The 25,167-nt window shown below is 45.6% G+C and overlaps 1 protein-coding gene across 4 annotated transcripts in view; it reads left to right on the forward strand.

The window, feature by feature from the left end:
* Positions 1–4,493: 4,493 nt before the first annotated feature.
* Positions 4,494–25,167, forward strand: part of BCAP31 (B cell receptor associated protein 31) — a 40,547-nt gene continuing 19,873 nt past the window's right edge. Inside the window, exons 1-5 of one of the 4 annotated variants that reach the window (XM_061614207.1) lie at positions 4,494–4,605; positions 9,057–9,218; positions 11,129–11,229; positions 16,666–16,813; positions 21,740–21,875. In XM_061614207.1, the coding sequence (XP_061470191.1) occupies positions 9,124–9,218; positions 11,129–11,229; positions 16,666–16,813; positions 21,740–21,875 (480 nt within the window). In that variant the 5' untranslated portion in view covers positions 4,494–4,605; positions 9,057–9,123. The other 3 variants (XM_061614204.1, XM_061614206.1, XM_061614205.1) reach the window with 3 other exon arrangements.

A 25,167-nucleotide genomic window follows, 5' to 3' on the forward strand; every position in this document is an offset into this window, starting at 1 on the left:
CAAGTCTCTATGGAGAGCAATTATATTCTGATGTCATGCTTATATTACAGGTCAGTACGCCCTTATATAACCAATGGCCCAAGAGGCAAGAATGTTGCTATGCAGCAAGGAACACATGACAAGACTCCCAAGTAGAAATGGTAACATTAGGATACAATAAAAACATTCCTGAGTATGTACAGAGTGCCACCCTTCCAAACTTGCTGCTCAGCTTGGCTAGCCATGATGGCTTGAGGAGAAGTGGCATGGCAGTGATTGTCAGTCTGCTCCATTTGGCTATGGTGCCGGCAGAGTCTGTTTGACTGCATCCAAGCTGCATCACTGCTATTTGAGTCAGATCATGAGTGGCTGGGTACTCTTTTACAACTATGGCTAATGTTTGTACCAAGCAGGCCAAGGGAAGGGACTGCACATACAGCAACAGGTATTTAAGAGCATGTATGCAAAGTGGCTGGCTGTTACCATGCCACTGGTAGAAAAGATGGCAGGTAGGTAATGTGACATCACTGAATGAGTGCAATGCTCTAGACATGCATACCTGCCTCTCTCTGAGAACCCAGGCCTAATCCACCACACCAGAAGAGCTGTGGAAGGCCATAGAAATCAATGTGAAAAAACAGGGCAGAGTTAGAATCTCCTTTTCAGTGCAGTGCTTTGACATTAACATACCTTCCACCCCCCAAAAAGGTAGGCTGACTTGGCGAGCCTGCTCTCTCCTTTACTGTTAGAAGAGCAGTCTCCGGTTTTCAGAATAAAAAAAGGGGTGATTGGGCTGTTGGTGTCTGCATTTCCACCTCTCTTGCTCGTCACGTAGAATTCTATCACCTGCAACGGGGAACCTGAAGTCTCGTTAATTTGAAAATCTGCCCTTGACTTCAGCCCTTCGGCGTTGCCGTGGCAACCGAGGTTTCTGTACATGGCGGCACACTTACTTGTTCTCACAGAGATAAGAAAATGTAGAGTAACACACGGTGTGAATTAAATTCCGAAGTTAAATTGAAAGCTCCCATTGGCCATATTCCTTGCGTCTCGATGGTGAGAATCATTTTGGCAATCAGAGTAGGAACAAGTTCAGTTTAACTCCAGAAATTCCAATAAGAACTGTACTGAGACGCGAAGAAATAACGAAGTGTTTTTTTCTATGTAAGGAGTGCAAATATCTTTAAAAGTAAGTCTAGAACTGGCCCTTCCATTCGTTTTTTCCGCCATCTCATCACTTCCGGCAACCTTTCCTCTTTTAAACTTAGTATCATTTTTTTTTAATTCTGCATTCCGCTTTTGACGACAGCAGTAACCATAGAGTTATGAAACAATAAGCATAAAAACAAGAATGCCACTGTAGTCCTCATTTCCGGTTTCACTTTGAACCCCGGCATATACTGTAAGGGTCGAGGGCATAATACCCGGATGGAGATCCGCTCTATATCTCAAGTCTCTATTGTGCCCTGGCCAAATGCTTTTGTATGCGTTTCTCCTGGTCAAGTTGCGATGGGACTTCTAGACTACTTTTGACGCTATCTTTCCCCCAGTTAGTTGAGATAGAAGTGAAAGCTGCTAACAGGGGAGAGTGGAAAAGCCCAGGACTTTAGCACAGTTGTGATTTGGCAATGCCATGCACTCCTCAATATAGAAATATAGAAGAAAACATAGGAGTTTGTGGTCTTTGAAACTCAGGTCTCAATATGTGCTAAGAAAAATATGCATGTTGTGATTTTTTTTAAAAAAGCACTGAAAATGCAGATGCAATTGAGTTTCTATCCCAATACTGTATATTCAGAGAGAGGAATCTGAGAAAATGGGTTGCTCTGCAATATATTCCCGCATTGGTGAAGGATGGTGAGGTTGTCATCCTGTGTAAACATCTGAGAGTATTTGACATAGTGGGACTTACTTCTGAGTAAAAAGACACAGGACTGCCTTTTGAATTACTTTAGTGGTTAGTGTTGCAATAGGACCTGGGAAACAGGGTTCAAATCTTCGTTCGGCCATGTGATTCACTTGGTGACCTTGGGCCAGTTGCTGCCTCTCAGTCTAACCTACCCCACAGGGTTGTTTTGAGGATAAAATGAATATGAATAATTTTTATTTCGGTCATAGACCAGCCAGTGAGGATAAAATGGAGAACTATGTATGCCACCTTGAGCTCCCTGGAAGAAAGGTGGGATATAAATGCAATAAAATAAAGCAAATGTTATTCAGGTTCAACCGCCCCAGAGATGTTTCAGGAAAGAAAATGACTTATGACAACCTTGCAATGTAAACAGATGTTATACTGTGTTATATTGTGTTGTTAATGTAGTCCAGAGCTATACAAATGCATTTAAATTTGTCACCTTTCTTGGTGAAATATATGCCAAATATACGGATGTCCACTACAGTACTATGCCAGACATGCACATTATCAGATGTAAACAGACAATAGAACAATTTAATAATAGCTGAGTAGGATACATATTTTAAGTGAACTCATTTTGCAAATAGTGCTCATGTGATTACATCACTTGAAGTCATCCCATAGCCACAATGAAACAAGACAGTTAAGCAAAAGATCCCAAATATTCCTCAGTTTGCAGGAAAGATATATATTGTTAAATTGCCACCTCTTCAAAAGCCCCCTTCCAAACTATGAGAAGGCCCATATCTCCGTGGCAGGCTTGAACAATTCCACTTGCCATGGTGAGTGTAGTACCACTCTCTCGCAAGCATGAAGAGCAGCCAGCTTCCTCCCAACTTTATTTAACACATTTTTCCTCTGCTCTTCAGCTGGAAAGGATCCTGCAGCAGCTTACACTTAAATAAAAAACAGGACAGTTCCTGCCCTTGACTAATAATCTAGAAGACATGACATAAAAGGAAGATGGGAAGAAAAGATGAAAATAGGCAAACTCAACCGCCAATTCTTAAATTTAATTTGAAGCTATGTTATTTATATTTATTAATATATGAATCGCCTTTTACATGCATCTCAAGGTCATTTACAAACAAACCATAATAACAACTAGACTAGTTTTTAAAACGGTAAAAAAACACCCTAAAGATAGGCTTAAAAACAATACAAAATGAACACCTAGGGCAGGAACTTTTTCATCCAGCTAGAAAAGCTTGTCAAAACAAAAATGTCCCCAATTATTTCTAAAAAGTACAGATAGTGGGTACCTGTCCTATCTTAACAGGGGCAACCATACTGAAAACCCTGCTCCAAGTTACTGTGGAATGGGCTTTTGATATTTCAGATGCTTGAAGGAGAAACTCTCCTGCAAAATGCAGTGACTTGCTGGGTATGTGTTAAGGTAGTCTCTCAAGTAACATGGTCCAGAGCTATCTAAGGCCTTATATATTAGTCCCAAAACTTTGAACCTGGCCTGCTGGCAGATGGTAGAGGCGAGCAGAGCTAATCCCAGCAGCTGTATAATGCCCCCTGCCACTTCCCCAGTTCCAAAACTGGGAGCCAGGGCTAGTTGTTTGGCAGTTCCATGGCCAAGCTGTCTGGAGAGGATTGACCACCCACCCTTTCAAGGGTGGTAGTGGTGACCCAGATCCAGCATACTACCAGCTCTTCCCTCAAGAAAGGCCTTGTGTGTCCATTGCTGTTCGGGGCCTTCCGGCAGTGACACTCAATCCAGCGTGTTCCTAATCAGCCCTTTCCCTTGAGAAAGGTGGTGGTGGGGCATTGAACAATGCTGGTTCAAGGTACTTGGGGCGCCTTCAAGCAGCAGTGTCCAACCGGCCACTCTCCACGTATTAGGGCCGGGGATGGGGGTAGTGGCAGCTTCTTTGGATAGGGGTGTGTGTGTGAGGCGGCTTGTTAGAGAAGAGGGCTAGCGACTACAATGTTTGGGTTGCCAGCAAGACCAGCCAAAAGTCTTTAGATCCCCCCTGCTCCGTTGGTAGTGCACCTGCTTTGCAAGACCAAGGTCCTAGATTCAATTAAAAAAAAAAAAGCTTAAAGGAACTCAGGCAAGAGATGATGGGAGAGACTCCTTTCTGAAGGCCGCTGTCAGTCAAGAGTAATACTGGGCAAAATGGACCGATAATCTCTCCAGGTGTAAAGTAAATCAATCTATTCCGGGGCCAGGGCTCAACTGAGCACAGCCTTGCACTCCATTGCCTTGCATGCTGTTGTCTTGTATTCTTAGCTCACTCCAATGCATGTCTACTTAGAAGAAAAACCTACTGAGTTCAGTGGGATTTTCTCCCACGAGAGTTGTAGTAACGCAGCCTCGTCCTCTTAATAACCTAAAATGGAGATCTCTGTCAAACAGGAAACTAGGAGGCGTGGGCGCAGCTCTTCGCCTTTCCAGAGCCCAATAAACGTTTCGGTTTGTCAGCAAGCGTTCTATGATGCCCGCTTCCTTTGATTGCAACCATGGCGGCGCCTCCTATTAAGTTACCCCCTTTAAAAAAAATGCTTGAAATAAAATACATGTGACACATCATACGGCTGTAGCGAGGACGGAACAACTTCCGCTTGTTCTGTAGCTGTCTGTTCCTCTCTCTCGGGTCTATGGGTAATGAGATCCTAAGAGACCACACCCACCAAGAGGCGTGGCTCTTAATCTTTCTATTTCCGATCGTGGCTGGAGCTAGGATTTGCAGGCGGGGTTGGTAAGTGTGGATGGTATGTGGGGTTTTTTGTTCCTTGCCGGGACTGGAGAGGATTTATGGAGACCTGGTTCTGTCGAGGAAAGAAGAGTCGGATTGCTTTTCTGCCCCATTGATAGGTGTTGATGCCGACTCTTTTTTTTTAGTGGTTTGCTCTCTTTATTCAAGTGGCGTGAAATCTCATGGGGTGGGAAGCTAGTAATACACCCTGTTGAAACTCCAACTTCAGTGTCGTAGTCCCGGCGTTATCAACTCTTAATTACGTGTAATTACACTTGCACACATCTCTCTTTGGGTGTGTGTCTCCCTCCCCGTCTACTGTGGCCTCCCTATTTTCTAACTTCAGCGTGCAAGCTTCTTGGGGACATGGACCTGCCTGCCTATTTTGTTTATGAAACCCCTGAAAGGCCCAAGAACATGGAGATTTCTTTATTGCTGCCATCACGATAATCCTCTGGATGTGTTTTGCAAAGGAGGTGGAGCACTGGTGTGTTGTAGAGACATGCATAGATCAGTTCTCTAATGTTCCTTACTCCTATGTTGTTTAAAAGGGTGGCTGTATGTGCCATGTGTTTAAAGCACATGATTTCCCTGAAAGAATCTTGGGAACTGTAGCTTGTTAAGGCTGTTGGGAATTGTAGCTCAATGAGGGGCAATCTATAGTTCTGAGGATTTGGGGGGGTATGCTTTAAATGTATAGTGTGTATACATGTGCTGGTTAGCGCTGCTGGTTCTACTGGCTATAAAACATGGGAGAAAATATATTGTGTAGAATTAGTTTAAAACATTAGAATTAGAACTTTTTTTACAAAAAGGCTTAGGTTTTCATAGCAAACAAAAAAATGCATTACACATTGCTTTGATAGTTATGTTCCAAGTTCAGGAGATTATTCTTTTTGTCCTGCCCATGTGCTCTCTGCATGTGGTTGATAGTGGAAGACGGTTGGAAGCTAACAGAACTTTTTTTCTGGTGCTTTCTTTGGGTGGGAAAGTGAGGCAGTGAATGGTAAATAAAGCCTCTGTTCACTACAAATGCCTGTTTAAGCCCCTGGTGGTTTTTCTTTTTGCACAAAATACTCAAATAAGAGGAACTGCAAAGTTGTTGCAACACCTCTACTTGCCCTATCAGTCCTGGGTCAGTTCTATGATTGCCTTCATCTCTGCAAAGTTTCAAGAAATTCTGTGGCAAATATTGGAGAACTTCCCGTTCTATGCCGTTCTAGAATGCAACTCATTTATAGATTCTGGATGAAGCTATCAAAGGATGAAATATTCTTCCAGTGGTGCTTGTTGCTTACTTTTAGATGCAGAAGCTTGCTTGTGGTGGTAGTGGGGGCAGCAAAGAAAGAAGCCCTAGATTGATATTTGCCAATCTGGTGCCCTCAAGATGTTTTGGACTATAGCTCCCATCAGTCCTAGGCAGCCCTATCAAGGGCACCAGGTTGGTGAAGGCTGTGATTAGTCTTTCTCCTCTGGACCTCTATGAGCAGAATGACTTGCTTTTTCACATTTCTAGTGGGGCAAATGTGTGGGAGTGGCTTCCCTAGCATTTGACTCTTCCTGTGTGCATTTCTCTCAATTAAATCTCTCCTCCCCCTTTGCCAGTTCTTTACCTGAACATATATGTGGCCTGAGAATGTTCTTGGACATAATAGATCTTGGGGGGGGAAATCTATGTATGCGTAGAACTTTGAAGCTGTACTGCTGTCCCACCACCTCTTTACATCTCCTATTACCATTGCAACCTTCAGCTGTGATTCTAAGCTATAAGAGTTAGGTTCGGTGCCAGTTTTGTTGAAACCAGATTGGTAATAACAGTGACTCTGGCTTGGTCCTCAATTATCTGTCCTCAAAGATAATTAATTCCCTCAAATCAATAGGCTTGTCAATCAAAATAGCCTGATTGTGTCTCCTGTGGTGTTGTTACCTTACCTTGGCTTGTAAGGAAGGCCTGAGGACCTTTTGCCTGCTTAAAGACACAGATGGGGGTTGCTCACCTGTCTGGAATCTAGGCTGGCCTATTGCGTCTGGAAGCTGGTTATCAGCCTGTCTTTGGTTCCATCTGCACAATACACTGAAAGCACTATTGCACCACTTTAAACAGATATGGCTTCCCCCAAAGAATCCTGGGAACTGTATAGTTTGTTATGAGTGCTGAGAGTTGTTAGGAGAATCCTGTTCCCTTCACAGAGTTACAGTTCTCAAAGTGGTGTACAATCAATCTCTCTTCCCAGGGAACCCTGGGAATTGTAGTGCTCTGTGGGAATAGGGGTCTCCTAACAACTCATAGCAAGTTCAGTCACAATGGAGCCACCATGTCTTTTCCAGAGCTGCCTCTATAAAGGATTAGACTGCTTGAGGGCCAGCAGCAATTTTTTTTAAGCACCTGTTTAGCCAGGCTTCTAAGACTTTTCCAAACCTCACATAGTTGGTAATCTGATCATTCTGGGAGCAGCGTTCTGAGACCTAGTTGGCTATATGAATGAAAGATGCCCTATTTGATGTTGATTCCTTGAGATCAGGGAAGTCTCCCTGCTTCCATGGGGCTTCTCCTTTTCCTCCAGAACACAGGGGTTTACCACAGATAGGTGACATGTTGGTGGCAGGGACTGACTCCCCAATAAAATCTCAGAAAGAGGCTACAGATTGGAATTTGCTTTGGAATTTCCCCTTGTTGGATTTGCTAGGGACACAGCAGTGTTTGGCCTTTCTCTGGATCTTTGCTCAGTTCTTTGAGTTAACAAGAACTGCTTGTTGGTCTGGTTATTGTGTGCTGATCTATATAGGTGGGTTTGGATTAAATGTCCATTTGCTACTCTTACAGCTCTAATTCTAATTATTTCCTTGGGTCTGGAGAAAGAAAAAAGCAAAATGATTATGTCTATCTGATGGACCTAAAGTGTTTCCGTGTGTGTGTGTGTTGCATGTAACCTTTGAAATTATACAGCACTTTATCTGATTCAGTATGCAGAAGGAGGAGGGGCAGGTACTTCTTCCAGAGCAGTGATAGCAAATTGGTCCTATTCTGCAAACTGATACTGGCTAAACTGCCAGCTAGGTGGGGCACTGTCCTATTGTCCAAGGCCCAGCATTATTCCCTAAATGTTTGTGCAGCAAAGATGCCACTGAGCCAGAAGTGCTACTGTTAGTTCTTTCCCTAAAGGTTTGTATTGGGGTATCAGAACTTGCTCCCAACATCCTGTTAATTTGTGGTAAACCAGGTGTGGGGAACCTGTGGCCCTCCTGATGTTGTTGAGATACAGTTCCTTTCATCCCTGAGCATTGGTCATGTGACTGGGGCTGATGGAGCCCTATAATGTCTGGAGGGCCACAGATTCCCACATCCCTGATCTATAGGAAAAACCAAAATATTGAGGGGGGGGGAGGAGACAGAGACAGACAAGCACTTCCTTGTTTTCAAAGGGGCACCAGAAGGGCACTCTTCATTAATGTATCCATCTCTGTCTAGAAAGTACAGTGACAGAGCAGTCATATCATGGAGCAATTTGTTTTAATAATATATATTAACTGTATTTATATAGGTTGTGCAATAGCATGTGTTCTGTGCAGCTCACAAGATATAAAATAATAAAATCCACGGAGAAAGAAAAACCAGTTACAAATCAGCTGAGATCTTAAGATCACAAATGATTTAAAATGTATTTATACTTTTAGAAGTATACTTGTATATTCTTTATTTCATTTCCCCACTTCAGTTCTTGATCAACTTGATGGCATGTAATTTGAGTGCCTCCTCCCACTTCCTTGCTGAACAAGATGGCCAGCCTTGTCCTTTCATTGTGTTGTGTAGGTGGTAATTGAGAGCTTAGTATGTTATTCCTTTCCTCTGTTCTGACCCTACTGCCAAACATTGGGGAGGGGGGCATCCCTATTGCAGGCTTTAAGAACAACAGAAGAGCCCTGGATCAGACCAAAGACCCATCTAGTGCAGCATCATGTTCTCACAGTAGCCAAGCAGATGCCTCTGAGGGCAACATCACTCTCCCCACTTGTGCTCCCCAGCAACTGGTATTCAGAAGCGTACTGCCTCCACTACTAGAAGTAGACCTTGTCAGATATAAAGACATTTACAAGATGATGGTAAACCCTCATGGTATGTAAGCCTAGCCAGCCTTTAAAACAGGGGTAGGGAACCTGTGGCCCTCTAGATGTTGTTGAACTTAACTACAACTCCCATCATCCCTGACCATTGGCCATGCTGGCTGGGGTTGATGGGACCTGGAGTCCAGCAACATCTGAAGGGCCACAGGTTGCCCACCCTGCTTTTTAAAAAGTTTAAAGCTTCTCCCTCTCTCACTGTTTCTGTTAAGGGGTCATTCCTGAGCAATGGAATTTGGTTTGGGAGTTGATCCCCTCCGCTGTTGCTGCAAGAGTACTGGGCAGGGGACTTTGCATAGCAAATTCTGTATTCAAATGCCTTTTCTTCCTTCCAGTTAAGAATTGCCTCCTAGCCGTGAACTCTTCAGCCTCTCCCGCAGTACAGCTCCTTCCAAGGCTCTCATGATGAGTCTCCAGTGGGCAGCTGTGGCCACTTTCCTGTACGCTGAAGTCCTCCTTGTCTTCCTCCTGTGCATACCCTTTATCTCAGCAACCAGGTGAGTCGGATGAGGATGGGATTATGGGTGAACCTAAGAGCCTTCCTAGGCCACCATTGTTTCTGTGGCAAAGTCAACCACTCGAGCATATCCTCTCTCAGCCACGGTTTCTAGGATGTAGCATGGGGATGACACCTATCAAGAAAGCTGTGGGGCAGGATGGGTGAGAGTAATTAGCAACTGCAGAATGATGGGAGAGTGTTTCTGATGCTTGGTCACTGCTGGAAGCTGTATGAGGAGACAAGGAAGTGGGTGAAAAGTCACTCTGGCCTCCCTGCTTGTTATCTTTTTTTGGCCAGAAACATTAGTTCCTTGGTGGCGAACATCAGTAAAGTGGCTGAGTCTGGCTGGGTAGGGGTAGTGGTGATCAGAAAGTGCCACACCAGCATGTTTGTAGGCATGGTTCTTGGACCCTATTAGAACATAAGAACCTAAGAAAAGCCTGCTGGATCAGGCCAGTGGCCCCTCTAGTCCAGCATCCTGTTCTCACAGTGGCCAACCAGGTGCCTGGGGGAAGCCCGGAAGCAGGACCTGAGTGCAAGAACACTCTCCCCTCCTGAGGCTTCCACTATTTTTAGGACCCACCCTATTCTCTTGACTGTAATTTGTTTTAAACTGATTTTCATATCATATTTTAAAATGCTATAACCTGCCCTGGGACGTTATGGTGAAGTGTGGGTAAGAGTTGAATAAATAAAAAATAGTAATTATTTTTATAATAAAGGTCACCATAGGGGCTGTTTTTATATTTGGGTGCTAGGATCTAAAATTCTGTTGCACGTTACATCCAAATTCTGCAGATTCTGTAGCCATGTACTTCAAATGAGCTCCTGCTGGGAGGAAGGGCGGGATATAAATAAAATAATAAATAAAATTCTGCAGCAAGAAAAGCTGAATGTGTTGCATAAACCAGTAAGCTTGGTCAATTCGCACGATTCAGTTAATGGGACCTGATTCCTGATAGAAGAAATCCTATGTTTCGCTTAATTGGAAAGTGAAAGACAGCTGCTTAAACAAACCCAGCTGGTGCTGTCCCAATACTTAAATTGACCTACTTAACCACTGCATTGTTTTTGCTAAAGTCACTCTTTGTGTAGATTTCTGACTTTACTTGTTGGGAGAAGCAAAAAACTGTTTGGGACCCTTCAGCCCTGCCACTAGAAGTCTTACTTGGCTGCTATTCTGGTTCTTGAGGTTTCAGTAGGTGCTGCTCACTTTATAACCCTGTCTTCCCAGCTTAGGGCTAGAACCTTGCAGGCTTTTTATACGATAGCTAAGAATTTTGGGAAGCGAATTCACTTCCCAACATCCCATTCTGTACTTTTTGAATTCCTTTAGAATCGTGGCATAGAACACTCTCTGGTGATTGCCACATTTTTTCCACCTATTCCTTCCTCCCAATCCTGTGTGGCCTCCAGATATTACACTCCCTCCAAGGCACTGAGGTTATCTGCAACCCCATAATGCCTTCTGCCTGAAAGTGGCTCCATGGTGTCAGATTAGGGGGTTGGGGAGATTACTCTTAAAGGTAATCTTGGTGGTGATAGGGGAATCCCTGGAAGGGGAGGGGCTCAGCTTAAGCCAGGAATGGGGAACCTGGGGCTCTCCAGATGTCGTTGAGACTCCCATCAGCATGGCTCATATTTGGGGGTGATGGATGCATTGTAGCTCAACAATATCTGGAGGCCTGCAGGGTCACCATTGCAGCCTCAGTTGTCACTTATCTGAAGCTCCCTAGATATCTGCCGTTGATACAAGGGGGAGGCAACTGCCTCTGTGAGAGGAGTAACGGAGTCTTGTCTCCATTTTGCTTCCCATCATCCCCCAGTTGAAAACCTGTAACGTGTGTTGCAGTCATGTGTGTGAACGTGTATAGAACTTTGATCCTAAAGCCCAGCTTTCTTCCACAGATGGCAGAAAATCTTCAAGTCCCGCCTGGTGCGACTGATGGTGACGTATGGAAACACCTTCTTTGTTGTGCTCATAGTCATCCTTGTCCTGTTGTTCCTTGGTGAGTGGAAGCCTTGAGGGGTGGTTTTATTCTCCCTTGCTCATATGAAGGTTTGCTACTCTGCCTGTCTATTAGCCAGGTTCTATGCAGGCCCCCAGGGGCTTGTGTCACTTGGCTGCTGGCTCTCTGGTTTGCCTACAACTCAGTGCTGTGACAAAAAAGGGACAGGAACGCAGCTGTAGTTCAGGGCTGTTCTCCAACTTCTTTTGGGTGAGTGTCTTCTGGTGTAGTGAGAACTGTCTTGGGTCTCCCTAAGTGCAGCTTGGGTGTGGCTTTGTTCAGAGTGCTGTGCTGGGTTTGGGCATGGAGGATCCTCCCCAGCCATGAGTCTACTTGATTGGCCCATCACCACCACACCAGTTCTGGACAAGACAAACCCAACTTGTTTAAGTCCAATTCAAAGCCCTTGTAATTGCCCTCAAAGCCCTGAGGGGCTTGGGATCAAGATATTTAAAGAGAGTGCCTCTTTTCCTGTGATGTTGTCTGTCAGTGAGGTCATCAGCAGATGCCTGGCTCTGCCACTGTTAGAAATACAGTCCATGTCTACATGAGGCAGGGCCCTTTCAGTTGGGCACACACATCGTAGAATTCCTTGCCGTGGAAGGCTCACTGTGCCCTCTCTCCCTGTTAGCATTTTGACACTTTGAGACGGTGCAGCATTTAATTTGTGATGAGAATTGGAGTCGAACAACTACTGTAGGCCCACATGTTCCCCTTCCACTTCCCTAAGGAAATCTGCCCTGTTCTGATGGCCCAGAACCAAGAGTTCTGGCTGCTAAAAACATGGCAAGTGACATGTAGGCTCTTCCCTGTAAAACATCCTGGCCCTGGCTGTTCTTCAGCATCTTTCTCCAATTCTGGCTCCTTTGGCAAGAGTCTGTGCGGAGCAAGTGTTAAAACTCCACAGTCAAGCTGCAGTTTAGTCAGAGATGGACCTAGTCAGTTATGCTGGAAGTTGGCCTGTGATGCTCCCTGGGGTTCTATATAGACAGGCCCCTTTAAGAACTGGCGGAGCACCATAAGTAAGTTGGTGCCATCTGGCTGTCGGGGCTCCCCATTTATGACGCACACAGACTCGGGTATAGCATTTCACCCAAATGTAAACACTTATTATGTAATGAACATGTCTCATTTTGATGGTTCAGTAATGCTCACAACTTTAGTGGTAACCAAAGGGTTTTAAAATATGCTTATCCAAAGAAGTTTATCCTAAGGTGTGGAAGAACTTCACTGAAACTAAAAACACTTTTCTTTGCCTATGGTTTTGCTCTTAAGAAAAACTTCTTATGACACCTTGGCTTTAATTTGATAGCACCACTAGAAGGCAAGGCCAGCCTGGGGGCCAGCAGTTAACCATCCTGTTTCAGTGTTACTGTGGAATTTCTTTGGAAGAGCTTTTCTTATAAGAATTGTCTAGGGCAGAGCTTTGGGGAATCTTTTTCAGCCCCAGGGCCGCTTTCCCCTCTGGGCCTGCCAGTAGTGGGCATGGCTAGAGGGAAGAAGTGGGCAGAGCAACAAATGTGTCTCTTGCCCTTGTACTCAAGCTGGGCAAAATTCAGAGGTTTCTACATTCACGCACCTCTCCATCCAGGCAAGTAAGAGACATGATCACAGTTCAAGGACACATTCCGGCCAGAGGAAGGTGTGAAGCAGAGCCAGTGAGGGGTGTGGCCTGGAGAGAAAATTGTGGGCCAAGTAGAGGGGCCTGAAGGGCTGCATTTGGCCCCTGGGTCCAAAGCTCCCACTCCTGCCCCCTGCCTAGAGGGAGAATAAATCCAGTGTTTTAGTTATCAGTTGCTTTGAACTTCAGTCACTTTCAACTGGAGATGTGAAGGCCCAGGGAAAAAAACCTGGGAAAAATTGAAAGAGTTTTCCCAAAAAAATCCTCTTGAAATATTGGGGAAAAACAAATAAAACTTTTTTTCCCGGGCCTTCACATTCTCTAATTTCAGCCAACAAACCCTCTAATCTCTTGAAGTCAATAGGAAACTTAACCCAGGCTATTTACTATGTTTGCCATATGACTGTCTATTTTGACTTTGTTTTTCTTCTAGAAACAATGTCGGGGGTGGGTTCCACTCTAGATAGGGGTTGTGGGGTGGGGAAGTTGTGCTTTCCCCCTCTTTCTTTTCCCCTTGCAAAACTACTTGCAGCAAATGGCATCTTTTGGGGCAGATAGCAGATGGGATTTTGGGTGAGTAAGGTTGAACACCCTCCCCCTATATGTGCTGTGATTCCCATCTGGATTGTGTCCCTTCCCTTCCAGCAGCTGCTTTTGCTGAAAGAAAGAGAAGCTGGTAAGGGAGCATCACGTGACAAATGTATCATCTAGTCTCTTACAATTTTGTAATACTTGGAGATGCTGTATATGTGGAGAAATTCTGTTTCACCTTTCACACAGTCTCTTGTCCTAGTGGGGATCCAAAACTTTCATTTGCAATCCCATGTTGCCATAACTTGGGCTCTCAAAGCAGCGTGTAATGCTAATATCCAAACAGAACACTTATCCATTCAAAGCAGCATGAAATGATGCAGGGGATGACCTTGTCTTATGTCTAAAGCTACCTTTCAGCTATCGATGGCTTAATTTTTAAGTGGGAGAAGTATTCACTGGCCATCTTAATGTCATTGGAGTAGAACTGACAGATCTCTCTCAGGAAGGAATTCATCCTGGGCACAACACTGAAAATGGCCTCTTCTGGGGCAGTCAGTTAACATCAGACCAAGTCACATCTCATGTGTCAATCTTAGATTACGTGGTGGGTGGCAGGTATGAGACAAAGCACTCTTTAATAGGCTTTCTAGATCCAGGCCACTGAGGGCTTTGAAGATTAAAAACCAACATCTGAAATTGGGCCTGAAAACAAGCTGGCAACTAAGGATGGGGCTGGGGGACTTGTGACTCTTCAGATGATGTTGGCTAATGATTGGAGTCCATGTTGGCCGGGGCTGATGGGAGTTATAGTCCAGCAACAGCTGGAGGGCTGCTCCATCCCTGCTCTAAGAGATGTAATATATTCCTGCAGGTTAGTTCCAGGCAGAGCTGTGCTGTACCAGCTGGAAATTACATAGTGGCTCCTCCTTATTGAACTAGCCGCTGTAAGAGGGCAGCAACCTGAGTTGTGCAAGTGCAGCTGAAAAGGTTGTTAGGTTCCTGTCAGCCTAATAGGTTTCATATGACCCATTTCTATGGGTCTGTGGTACAAACATCCTCATGCTGGCATGCATGTTACCTTGTGCCCCATATTCTGAGTGGCCTGTTCTCCTCCCCCACTCCCAAAATGGCATGATCAAAACCTGCCTCCCATTTTATGCTCCTATCAGGAAAGCATGATGACCTTCCAGCCCTTTTGAGCAAGTAGCTCTTCTCAGGGGAATTCTTACCCTGCCTCTGTTTCCTCTGTAACGGAGTTGCACAGTGTTGCAGATAATCCTTTCTGCATGTGTCCAACCACACTCTGCTGCCACTGTGCATGCCTTTTCAAAGCCTTGCGTCTTTTGAGATGGCAGAGGCTGCCATTCTCCTTGGTTGCCTGAGATGACCAGGTGACTGGGTAAGCCCTGTATTGGTGGTGGAAAGGAGCCACACTGGGAGGGAGAAGCGGGTTCCATTGACTGGAAACCACTTTCCCCTTTTTTACCAAGGCGTGCTCTAAACCTCTCATCAGCTGAGTGTGCAAAGAAACCGTTGGGAGCCTGCTTTAATCTCCCACTTGTTTCTTTTAAGCACTGCCCTTACCCGTCCCACACCTGATGCCGTGTATGAGCTCAAGTGTAGGGTGAGTGGGTGTGGGTTCCCCCAAACGGTCTCGCAGGCCAAATGAGGAGGCCTGGCAGGCCAAGTTTGGCCTGTGCGCCGGAGCTTCCCTAGCCCTGGGGTAGGGAACAGGGATGGGGGAAGAATCGGGGCAGATGCAGATTCTAAAATGGGCTCCCCCAATCTGCACTTCCCAAACTCTGGTGCAGATCAGACTGTGGGTCCACTTTGGAGTCTCAGTTTTGTTTGCTTTTCGTGAAGTAGTCATGCCTGCCTGGAAAATCTCTAGTACATAACAGATGGCCGAGAGCTTGCTGAAGGCTCTGCCTTTTTGTAACAGCCATCACCTGAAGCAATTAGTGTGCACATACTTAAAAATAATGTGCAGTCCCCCTGGAGCTGGAGACGGGTGCTGATGGCATCCCATCACTCTCATGGAAATTCTACCAAAAACACCACCACATGGCTGTCTCCATGGACTCATTCCCCCTCCCCATGGCTTTGTTCTTGTCTCAAACCAAACTACAGCAGAACAGACATTAGTCATCAGCCAATCTCTAGAAGAGAAGCCTGGCTTGTTATTAATCAGGCATTTTTGGGTGGATGGCCTAGTATAAACATTCTTATGACTTAGTGAATGTGGACGTTCTTTGTGGCAGGGGTGGCCTTTGTCACGTCTGAGAACATGTGCTCTCTGCCCCTTCCAGTCCTTAGAAGCAGGGGCACTTTAGAGAGGGACTCCCCATGGTGAGTGTGGCATTGCCCCCGATAAGCATGATGAGTGAAACTAGGGAGGTGGGCTGAGATTATCCTGGTAGCATTGTGCAGGTCCCCACCTCCAAGGCTGGGGGCAGGAGTTGGATGCAGAGGGGAAGGCTTCGGCAAGGTGGTGCTTGGTGAGGCTTCTCTGAGCGTCTTTGCTGAGAGCATTGGCAGAAGCCTCCCTGCTCATCTCCTGCAAGGGAAGATTGACTTTGCTTTTGGGTGGAGGTGCTTGCTTGCCAGCTGGTAGCGGGAATCCTAACAAGCACCATTTCTGGCTTGTCTTGTAAGGCCACCAAATAAACTGTAGCGTGAATGAAACTACCTACAGGGAAAAGCATTGATTACTAGCCTTGGTGGTCAATTTTGTTCTAAGAGTCCCCGGTTCAAAGGGCTTCCAAAGGGCTTGTGCATCTGGACTGCAACACTTTCAGCATTTGGCAAGAATGTAAATTCATCCTTGTCCTGCAGTATATAATCAGATATAAGGAATGTAACAACATGTTAGTTGCATTAATTGCAAGTGGATTGCTTAATTCCTAACATGAGGTTCTTGCCAGCAAGACACAGGAGAGGTTACTCTTTTGTGGGGGTGGGGACATGTTTCTGCTGCTCAGTTGTACTGGAAAATGCTTGTGGGGTCCTTCATTAGCGGCCTGGGAAGCTGCACGAATTGCAGTCTTCTGCAGGTGGTCTGGGGATATTGGGTACCCCAAAATGGCACTGTAGGCATCACGTTACTGGCATTGTTGCTGTTGCAGCATGACTGCTTGTTCAGGATTCTTGTTAAAGGCTGTACATAGCAGTGTGCTGGACTCAAGATTAATCCCTAGTAATAGACTGGAGCAGTTCAGACAAGGCTTGCAAATCAATTGTGGGTATGCGGAGCTCTGACTCTTTTTCTTGGTGGCTTGCAGATGCCATTCGTGAGATTCGGAAATACGATGATGTGACTGAGAAAGTGAACTTGCAGAACAACCCTGGGGCTGTGGAGCATTTTCACATGAAGCTCTTCCGAGCCCAACGGAACCTCTATATTGCTGGCTTCTCACTGCTGATGTCATTGTGAGTATCTCCAGGGGGCATTCCTGAGGCTCGATCAGGTGGTGGGAAACCTGTGGCCCTCCAGATGTTGTTTGACTACAATTCCTGTCAGCCCTGAGCATTGGCCATGCTGGCTGGGGCTGTTGGGAACTGGAGTCCAACAACATCTAGAGGGTCGCAAGTTCTCCATCCATAGGTACGTGCTTGGGGACCTTGGTAATGCTTGGATAGTAGATAGGGATTCAGGAGGCACTGGAAATGATGCATTTGGGTCATGTTGCATCAGTATATGTCTTTGTTGGATTAAAGCTATACAAAACTTTCAGAGGTTTCTGGATTTCAGCCCACCTTCTAAATGGGGCTGCATTTAATTGAACCAGTTAATCAGACATTCTAAGGGATAAAAATGTCCCCAACTTAATCGGGCACTGTTTTTTGCCAAGAGGGAATAGTGCTTTTGCACTCAGGTCCTGCCTGTGAGCTTCCCATGGGCATCTGGTTGGCTACTGTGAGAACAGGATGCTGGACTAGATGGGCTACTGGGCTGGTCCAGCTGGACTTTTCTTATGTTCTTAGGTACCTGGGACAGCATGTTAAACAAAGCTTGCGCTGTGCCCTGCCAGAAGAAACACCATGCTGTACCAGGGAAGGGGAACCTGAGACCTTTCAGATGTTGCTGGGCTACAGCTCCCATCAGTCCCAGCCAGCATGGCCAATCATCAGGGTTGACAGGAACTGCAGTCCAACAACATTGGGAGGGCCACAGGTTCCCCATCCTGGGTTAGGTCCTCATTGGGTTTTCTTTAGGTGGATAAGTTTATGACGCAAAAAATATGTTAATGTTCAAGGCAGGACTCCTGGTTTCAAAAACAGACTAGCACAGCTATCCTTCTGAACCAGGCCAGCAGCCTAGCTTTACTGGAAGGCCACAAAGGAGGTGGAGTATCTAAAAAGGGACGACGCAGTAGCTGTACGCACACCACTTTGCTCTCTTGCCTGCAGTTGGCCATGAGGACAAGATGGTAACTCCTCATAGAGTCTGGCCAAAAGGCCTCCTGTTGCCAATCCCTGCTGTCTTCTGTTCACTGCTGCTACCTTGCACTGTTTGAATGAAGTCGCTGCAGAGGCTGAACTGGGCTGCTGTGCTGTTGCTAGCCACAAGGTGGCAGACAAGCAGCATCTCTTACCTTTTACTGAAAGGTAGATTGCCTCAGTAATTCATGAGGTATGAGGACAATAGCAGAGCATGCAAAGTGGAAGACCTAGCACCAGCCTCTTCAGAGCCAGGGCTTAAACAGTGATGCAATCATCAGCATGCACAAAATGCTTTCCCTCATGTGGGATTGTAGTAAGGGTCTGTTGCTCAGATCAGAGGGATGTGACATCCAGGCAGGCCTGAGCCCTCCCGACTTATTTTTTCAAGAAACTTTTGAGATTGGGAGTAAGAAAGTTAATATGGACAGAATTCCACATCTTAAAGTGCTTCTGTTTCTCCTTTCTCTCTCTCTCTGTCCCCATAAAGAGCTATTATCTTTGCTGCTCATTTTGCAACCTGTTAGAGTATAGGAAGCTGTCTTATACGGAATGGGTGTGAAGGGATCTAAGGGTCCTGGGCCATATCTCAATCCCATAATGATGGTCGCTCATCCAAGGTGGTGTTTCCCTTTCCCTGCCCTTAACCATCTTGCAAGTCAACATGTTTTATCAGAAAGGAAGAGCTTGTGCCTCCCACGACTTCTCTGTCTATTGAGAGAAACGTTCTTAAGAATGAAATGGAGCCCGTTTTCCAAGGGAGAGCTGTAAACCATGCTGTCTTGGAGTTCAGTTGGTTTTTTACGCCTTTGAAGGAACAGCCAACGATCTCTCATTACGGTCTTCTTTGTGCTCTTAAGGTGGCGGCAAATGCAGCCAGAGGAAGCTGTACTAGGTGCCATCTCTGCCTTGCATGGGTTTTCTCCTCCCCCTTCCCCTGGCCAGCATGCTGGCCTGTGGCTGCTAAGCAGGGCAGACAGTGGTCATCTCGTGGTGGCAAAAGTCTGCTTGACAGCAGACCAAGGCTGAGCTTGTGGGCGACGCTCTTCTGTTATTCTGCTACCTTGTCACAATCTGTCTGTTCCAGTAGGTCCTGGATGTGGCAGCTTTTCTTTCCCTGGGGAGATGCGTGTGGGCAGTGGGGTGGAAGGAGTCACCTAAGTCTGTAGCGTGACACTAAGCTTGCATGGCTCTGGGGGTGCTTTTGCCCTTTGCGTTATTCTGCCTCCTGCCACCAAAAAGCACCTGCTGCTCCCTTAAAAGTGGGGAGGAAGAGGTGCTACCCATCAAACTCTGCCCTTGTGCATGTGCAGTGGCTTCTCTCCAGGCAAGGCAGCATTCATCCATTTGTTTATTTTTTAAACTTTATTAAATTTATATTCTGTTCTTCCTCCCAGAAGGAGCCCAGGGTGGCAAACAAATCACTAAAACACCCTAAAACATCTTAAAAACAGACTTTAAAATACATTAAAACAAAACATCTTTTAAAACATCTTTTAAAAAAAAACTTTAACAACATCTGAAAAAGCAGTTCCAACACAGACACAGACTTTTGTTCATGCCTTCCAGCAGTGACGGGGCAAGAGGCGGTGGGCTTTAAGTATCCAAGTTAGACAGAAGCCACAATGACAGCAGTTCAGCAGCTGGAGGCCAAAGGAGGGTGGCGGATGGGGATGTGTGAGAGAAGCTGCTTAGCATTTTGCCTCTGAGGTTTCTTGGCATCTAAATGGAGAGCCCTGGTCAGCAACTAGCTTCTTAACAGAGGCCGTATCTTTGAAGCAGACAAGGACAGAAGGGCTGGCAGCATTGCTTTTGTATGTGGAGCTGCTCCTGTGTTAAGGACAAAAGGATCTTAGCCCTTCTTTCCTCATATGAAAAGTAGTGGAGGCTTTGGCTGAGCCCTCCAGTGATCATGCTCTTCTGCTCATCTGTCTTGGTCTGTGGAGGCAGAGGAGAAGGGATTGAAGGAACTTTGCCTTGGCTCTTTACTAATGCTGCTGCTGCTGCTACGACTACTGATTGGGCTGTTTTGCAGTTGCAAGGAGGAGGCCTCCCCATGGATGTGGGAGAGTTGATTGATGGAGTGGGGTAGGAGCATGTCTCCAACTGAGAGAAGCCTTTTCTAGCTGTTCAGGAGAGAAGGGTCATAACTCAGTGGTAGAGCCATGTGCTTTGCATGGAGAAGGTCCCAGGTTTAGTCTGCAGCGCTTGCAGGTGGGCCCAGAAAAGGCTCTTTGCCTGAAATCCTGCGGAACCACCGCCAGTCAGCATAGAGACAATACAGAGCTGGATGGACCAATTGCCTGACAGACAGCTTCTTTTATCAAAGGCTTGGGAAATGTTGACATGAAGCAGAGTTGGGGAACCTGTTGCCCTCCAGATATTTGTTGGACTGCAGCTCCCATCAGCCACAGCCGGCATGGAACGGTAGAGTTAGTAGTCCAGGACCATGTAGAAAGTCGCAGGTTCTCCATCCCTAATCTAAAGGGCAGTGATTTGATGGAAGGCATGCTCTTCTCTACTGAAGTTAAACCCAGGATCCTGTTGACTGTAAAACCAGCATTTCACTTTCTTGTCAGTCTTTTCTCTATAGCCTGCCCAGGAGCACTTATTCTTTCCAGAGCTGGTTTGTTTTAACATTGCCTGGTTTTGTAATTCTGTTCTTATCAAGGAGTACACAGTACGGTCATTTTATTCAGGGGTACAGCAGTCTAGCTGATAAAGCACTTCTGGATTCAGATCTGTTATTATTGTTATTATTATTTATTAAATTTATATCCCGTCCTGCCTCCCAGTAGGAGTCCAGGGCAGCAAACAAAAACACTAAAAACAATTTAAAAAAATCAGAAAACATTAAAATATATTTTAAAAAAATCTTTAAAAACATATTAAAACAAAACGTCTTTTTAAACACCTTAAAAAAAGCTTTTAAAACATCTTAAAAGCAATTCCAACTCAGACTAGGATAAGGTGTCTACTTGAAAGGCTTATCGAAAGAGGAAGGTCTTCAGCAGACGCCAAAAAGATAACAGAGGTGGCACCTGTTTTAATATTTATGGGGAGGGAATTCCACAGGGTAGGTGCCACCACACTAAAGGTCCACTTCCCATGTTGTGTGGAACAGACCTCCTGATAAGATGGTATCTGCAGGAGGCCCCCACCTGATGAGTGCAGTGATCGATGGAGTATATAAAGGGGGAAGACAATCTTTCAGGTATCCTGGTCCCAAGCTGTATGGGGCTTTGTACACCAAAATTAGAACCGTGAATTTGGCCCGGTAGCAAATGGGCAGCCAGTGCAATTCTTTGTCTGAGGTGACATGTTGGCAATACTCTGCCCCAGTGAGCAGTCGTGTTGCCGCATTTTGCACCCAGATCTAAATCCCATCTGGTTAGTCTTGGGCAAGGCAAGTTATGCTCCTTTCCCCCTATTCCCCCAATATGCCAACAACCATGGGAGGTAAGTAGCTACCTACTGTCTTTGCTCGATTCATCACCATTTCCCAACACAAATGCGCTTTGCCCAAGGCTACTTGGGAAGCCTGTGGCAGACCTGGGATTTGAATCCAGTATTTTTATCAGCTAGGTATCTCTAGTACCTGTTCCATCAGGCCCAAATCTAAGGACTATCTATCTTAGTTTGAAGCTCCCCCCCTCCCCTTATGCACACACACAGTGGTCCAGGGCCTAGTTCCACACGAGCCAGGCATCCATTGAGCATGTTGTTCCTGTTTGGTTGCTGGCGGCTAATTCCAGCTTTCACTGGCAGCTGTATGTTTGGCTCATACTGGGCAAAGAGATGACAAAATGAGTGGAGATTATTCCAGGTGTGTCTGTCTTCTGTGTGTGTCTAACCCTATTGTTAACTTGGCTTGCGATCCCCTGTTCTAGCCAACTTCTGTGTCTGTCCTTGCAGCCTGCTGAGACGCCTGGTCACCCTCATCTCTCAGCATGCCACCGTCCTGGCTTCGAATGAAGCCTTCAAGAAACAAGCAGAAGGAGCCAGTGATGCAGCTAAGAAGTACATGGAGGAGAATGACAAGCTGAAGAAGGTACGGCGCTGAGGAATTGGAAGGGTTTGGCTTGGGCCAGAGGCAGGAGTAGCAGCATGCTTGGCTGTGCTGTTATGTGATTGTTGATGATTTGGAGTTAACCAAGGATTTTAGGGTCTCTGTTACCCTCATCTATGATAACATCCTCACATCTTAAACTAGATTACTATTGGCACTGAAATAGGTAAATGGGATTGAACAGGAAGCCCTTCCTTTCCTATATAGGCAATAAAATGTTCTTGTCTCTGGGCATCTGTGAATGCTTGGGGATGAATGGGCTGTTTTTTCCCACCACTGAGCTGATAATGGATTCTCTGTAAATGTGGCTCTCATGGCTCTTTCATCATGATTATAACTGGCACCTTCTCAATGGTCTGGTTTGCTTGTCATGCCAAGCCAAACCATGGTTTAGATTGGCAAGCATGGAGACTCCAGGAGAAGAGATCACAGCTGCTTTGCTGCTGTCTGGTTGTTCTGATCCTGCATTAAACCATGGCTCAGTTTAGCATGCGGTAGGAACCTAGACTCATGCTTTAGCTCTCTAGGACAAATCATGAGCTATAACCAAGGTTTGTCCTGTGTTTTTGTGGCTTATGGTTTGTCCAGTAGAGCTAAGCCGCAAGCCTTGATTCAGATGACACAAAAAGCCAGGCCATGACTTAGCTCAGCAGAACAGCCTGTGACAAGCAAAGTAGCTTCAATCTCCTCTCTTGGAGCCTTTCTGTTCGTGCTAAACCATAGAATCATAGAATTGTAGGGTTGGAAGGGGCCTATAAGGCCATTGAGTCCAACCCCTTGCTCAATGCAGGAATCCAAGTTAAAGCATACCTGTCCAGCTGCCTCTTGAATGCCTCCAGTGTAGGAGAACCCACCGCCTCCCTAGGTGATTGCTTTCATTGTCGTACTGCTCTAACAGAACGTTTTTCCTGATGTTCAGTTGAAATCTGGCTTCCTGCAACTTGAATCCATTATTCTGTGTCCTGCACTCTGGGACGATCGAGAAGAGGTTCTGGCCCTCTTTTGTGTGGCAGCCTTTCAAGTACTTGAAGAGTGCTATCATATCTCCCCTCAGTCTTCTCTTCTCAAGGCTAAAGATGCCCAGTTCTTTCAGTCTCTTTTCATAGGCTTTGTTTCCAGCCCTTGATCATTCTCGTTGCCCTGCTTTGAACCTGTTCCAGTTTGTCTGCATCCTTAAAGTGTAGTGTCCAAAACTGGACTCAGTACCCAAAATGAGGCCTAATGAGTGCAGAATAGAGGGGAACCAGTACTTCACGTGATTTGGAAACTGTACTTCTGTTAATGCAGCCTGAAATAGCATTTGCCTTTTTTGCAGCCACATCACATTGTTGGCTCATATTCAGCTTGTGATCAACAGCAATCCCAAGATCCTTCTCGCATGTAGTATTTCTGAGCCAAGTATCCCCCATCTTATAACTGTCCATTTGGTTTCTTTTTCCTAGATGTAGGACTTTGCAATTCTCCCTGTTAAATTTCATTCTGTTGTTTCCAGCCCAGTGCTCCAACCTGTCAAAGATCCCTTTTTTGTTTCTGTCTTCCAGGATATTAGCTATCCTCCCAATTTTGTATCATTTGCAGATTTGATTTTGTATCATTTGCAGATTCCCTGCACCTCCTCATCCAAGTCATTAATGTTGAAGAGCACTGGGCCTAGGACTGAGCCTTGAGGTACCCCACACATTATCTCCCCCCCCCAGTTTGAGAAGGAACCATTGATTACTGTTTGAGTACGATTCTGTAGCCAACTGTGGATCTACCTGATAGTTGTTCCATCCAGCCCACATTTAGCTAGCTGGCTAATCCGAATATCATGGGCACTTTGTCAAAAGCTTTGCTGAAGTCGAGATATATTATGTTAACAGTATTCCCACAGTCTACCAGGGAGGTTACCCAATCAAAAAATTAGGTAAAATTAGTCTGGCAGGATTTGTTCTTGATAAATCTATGTTGTTTTCTAGTAATCACTGCATTGTTTTCAAGGTGCTTGCAGACTGACCACTTTATAATCTGCTCAGAATTTTCCAAGGGATTGTTGTTAGGCTGACTGGTCTGTAGTTCCCAGATTCCTCCTTTTTGCTGTTTCTGAAGATAAGGACAATTTTGGCCCTCCTCCAGTCATCTGGCACTTCACCCATCCTCCATGATTTCACAAAGATAATAGACAATGGTACCGAGAGTTCTTCAGCCAAGTTCCTTCAATACTCTAGGTTGCAGTTCTTCGGGCCCTGCAGATTTGAACTCATTCAAAGTGATTAGATATTCTTTGACCATTTGTCTATCAGTTTCAAGCTGCAATCCTGCCCCTTCAACTTCATGTTTCCCAGGAGGGCCATAGACTGGTTTGCACTAAACCACTGTTTTACATGTAACATGCAGACTGGGCCATTATCTCTGCATAGCTGTTTCTGCCTAATGTGTTAGCCTATGAAATTATGACCTGCGGGCTGAGGTGTTTTTTGTTATAGCAGTTTCATTTAGGGGTGGACTATAATTAAAAAACTTTTCTTCCTGGCTACAGAGAAAACTTAGGAGAAGTGACAACAGGATGTGTCCAAATGAATTTTTTTATGGGCGAAGCTGGAATGCAGTTGTGGGGTGTTGTATACTCTGTCCTAAAACCTCTTTGACCAAAAAAAAATAACAATCCAATTAGTCTACTGATTGGCATGACTCCTTGCCAGACTTTCTTTAGATACTGGAGTCCAGGACCAGAGGAAAGGGCAGGGCTAGGCAATAATGTGGGTATACTGAGAGAAGGGAACTTTATAGTAACCATAGGGTGGGGGGGGTGATGGGAGTACTGGAAGGCCTGCTCAGCATTTCTCCCGAATTACCTAATTTCTGATACACGTTGGCAGTGTGTGATGGGACAGTCCATGTCAAGAGGATTAGGAAGCTGGTGTGGTTTTTAAAAGCCATCAGTGCGTACTGAGATTCTCAGCAAGCCCCAGTTTCTCATGCCTCTGCTACAGATCTGTAAGACATTCCAGTCCTATCGAGTCTTGTGCATTTGGATCTCAAAGACAGGAATCCAGTGAACTACTTCAGGTGAGCCCCAAGGGCTTGCCACGTACACCCCCCCAATGGCATTTTTGACTCTGCTGGTCACTGCACTGTTACAAACTGATTTTGAGGCTCCCTTTGGTTTTAGACATGGGTTGCCCCACCACGCAGGAGTCCATTCTGCTGTTGGGGAAACACAGATGCAAAGTCCCCTCTGGTCAGTACCTGGCAGGCCTCTGGGCATTCTTCGATGCACAGATGTTAGAGACCT

The sequence above is a fragment of the Rhineura floridana genome, chromosome 3 (assembly GCF_030035675.1).
Source record: "Rhineura floridana isolate rRhiFlo1 chromosome 3, rRhiFlo1.hap2, whole genome shotgun sequence".
Taxonomy (NCBI): Eukaryota; Metazoa; Chordata; class Lepidosauria; order Squamata; family Rhineuridae; genus Rhineura; species Rhineura floridana.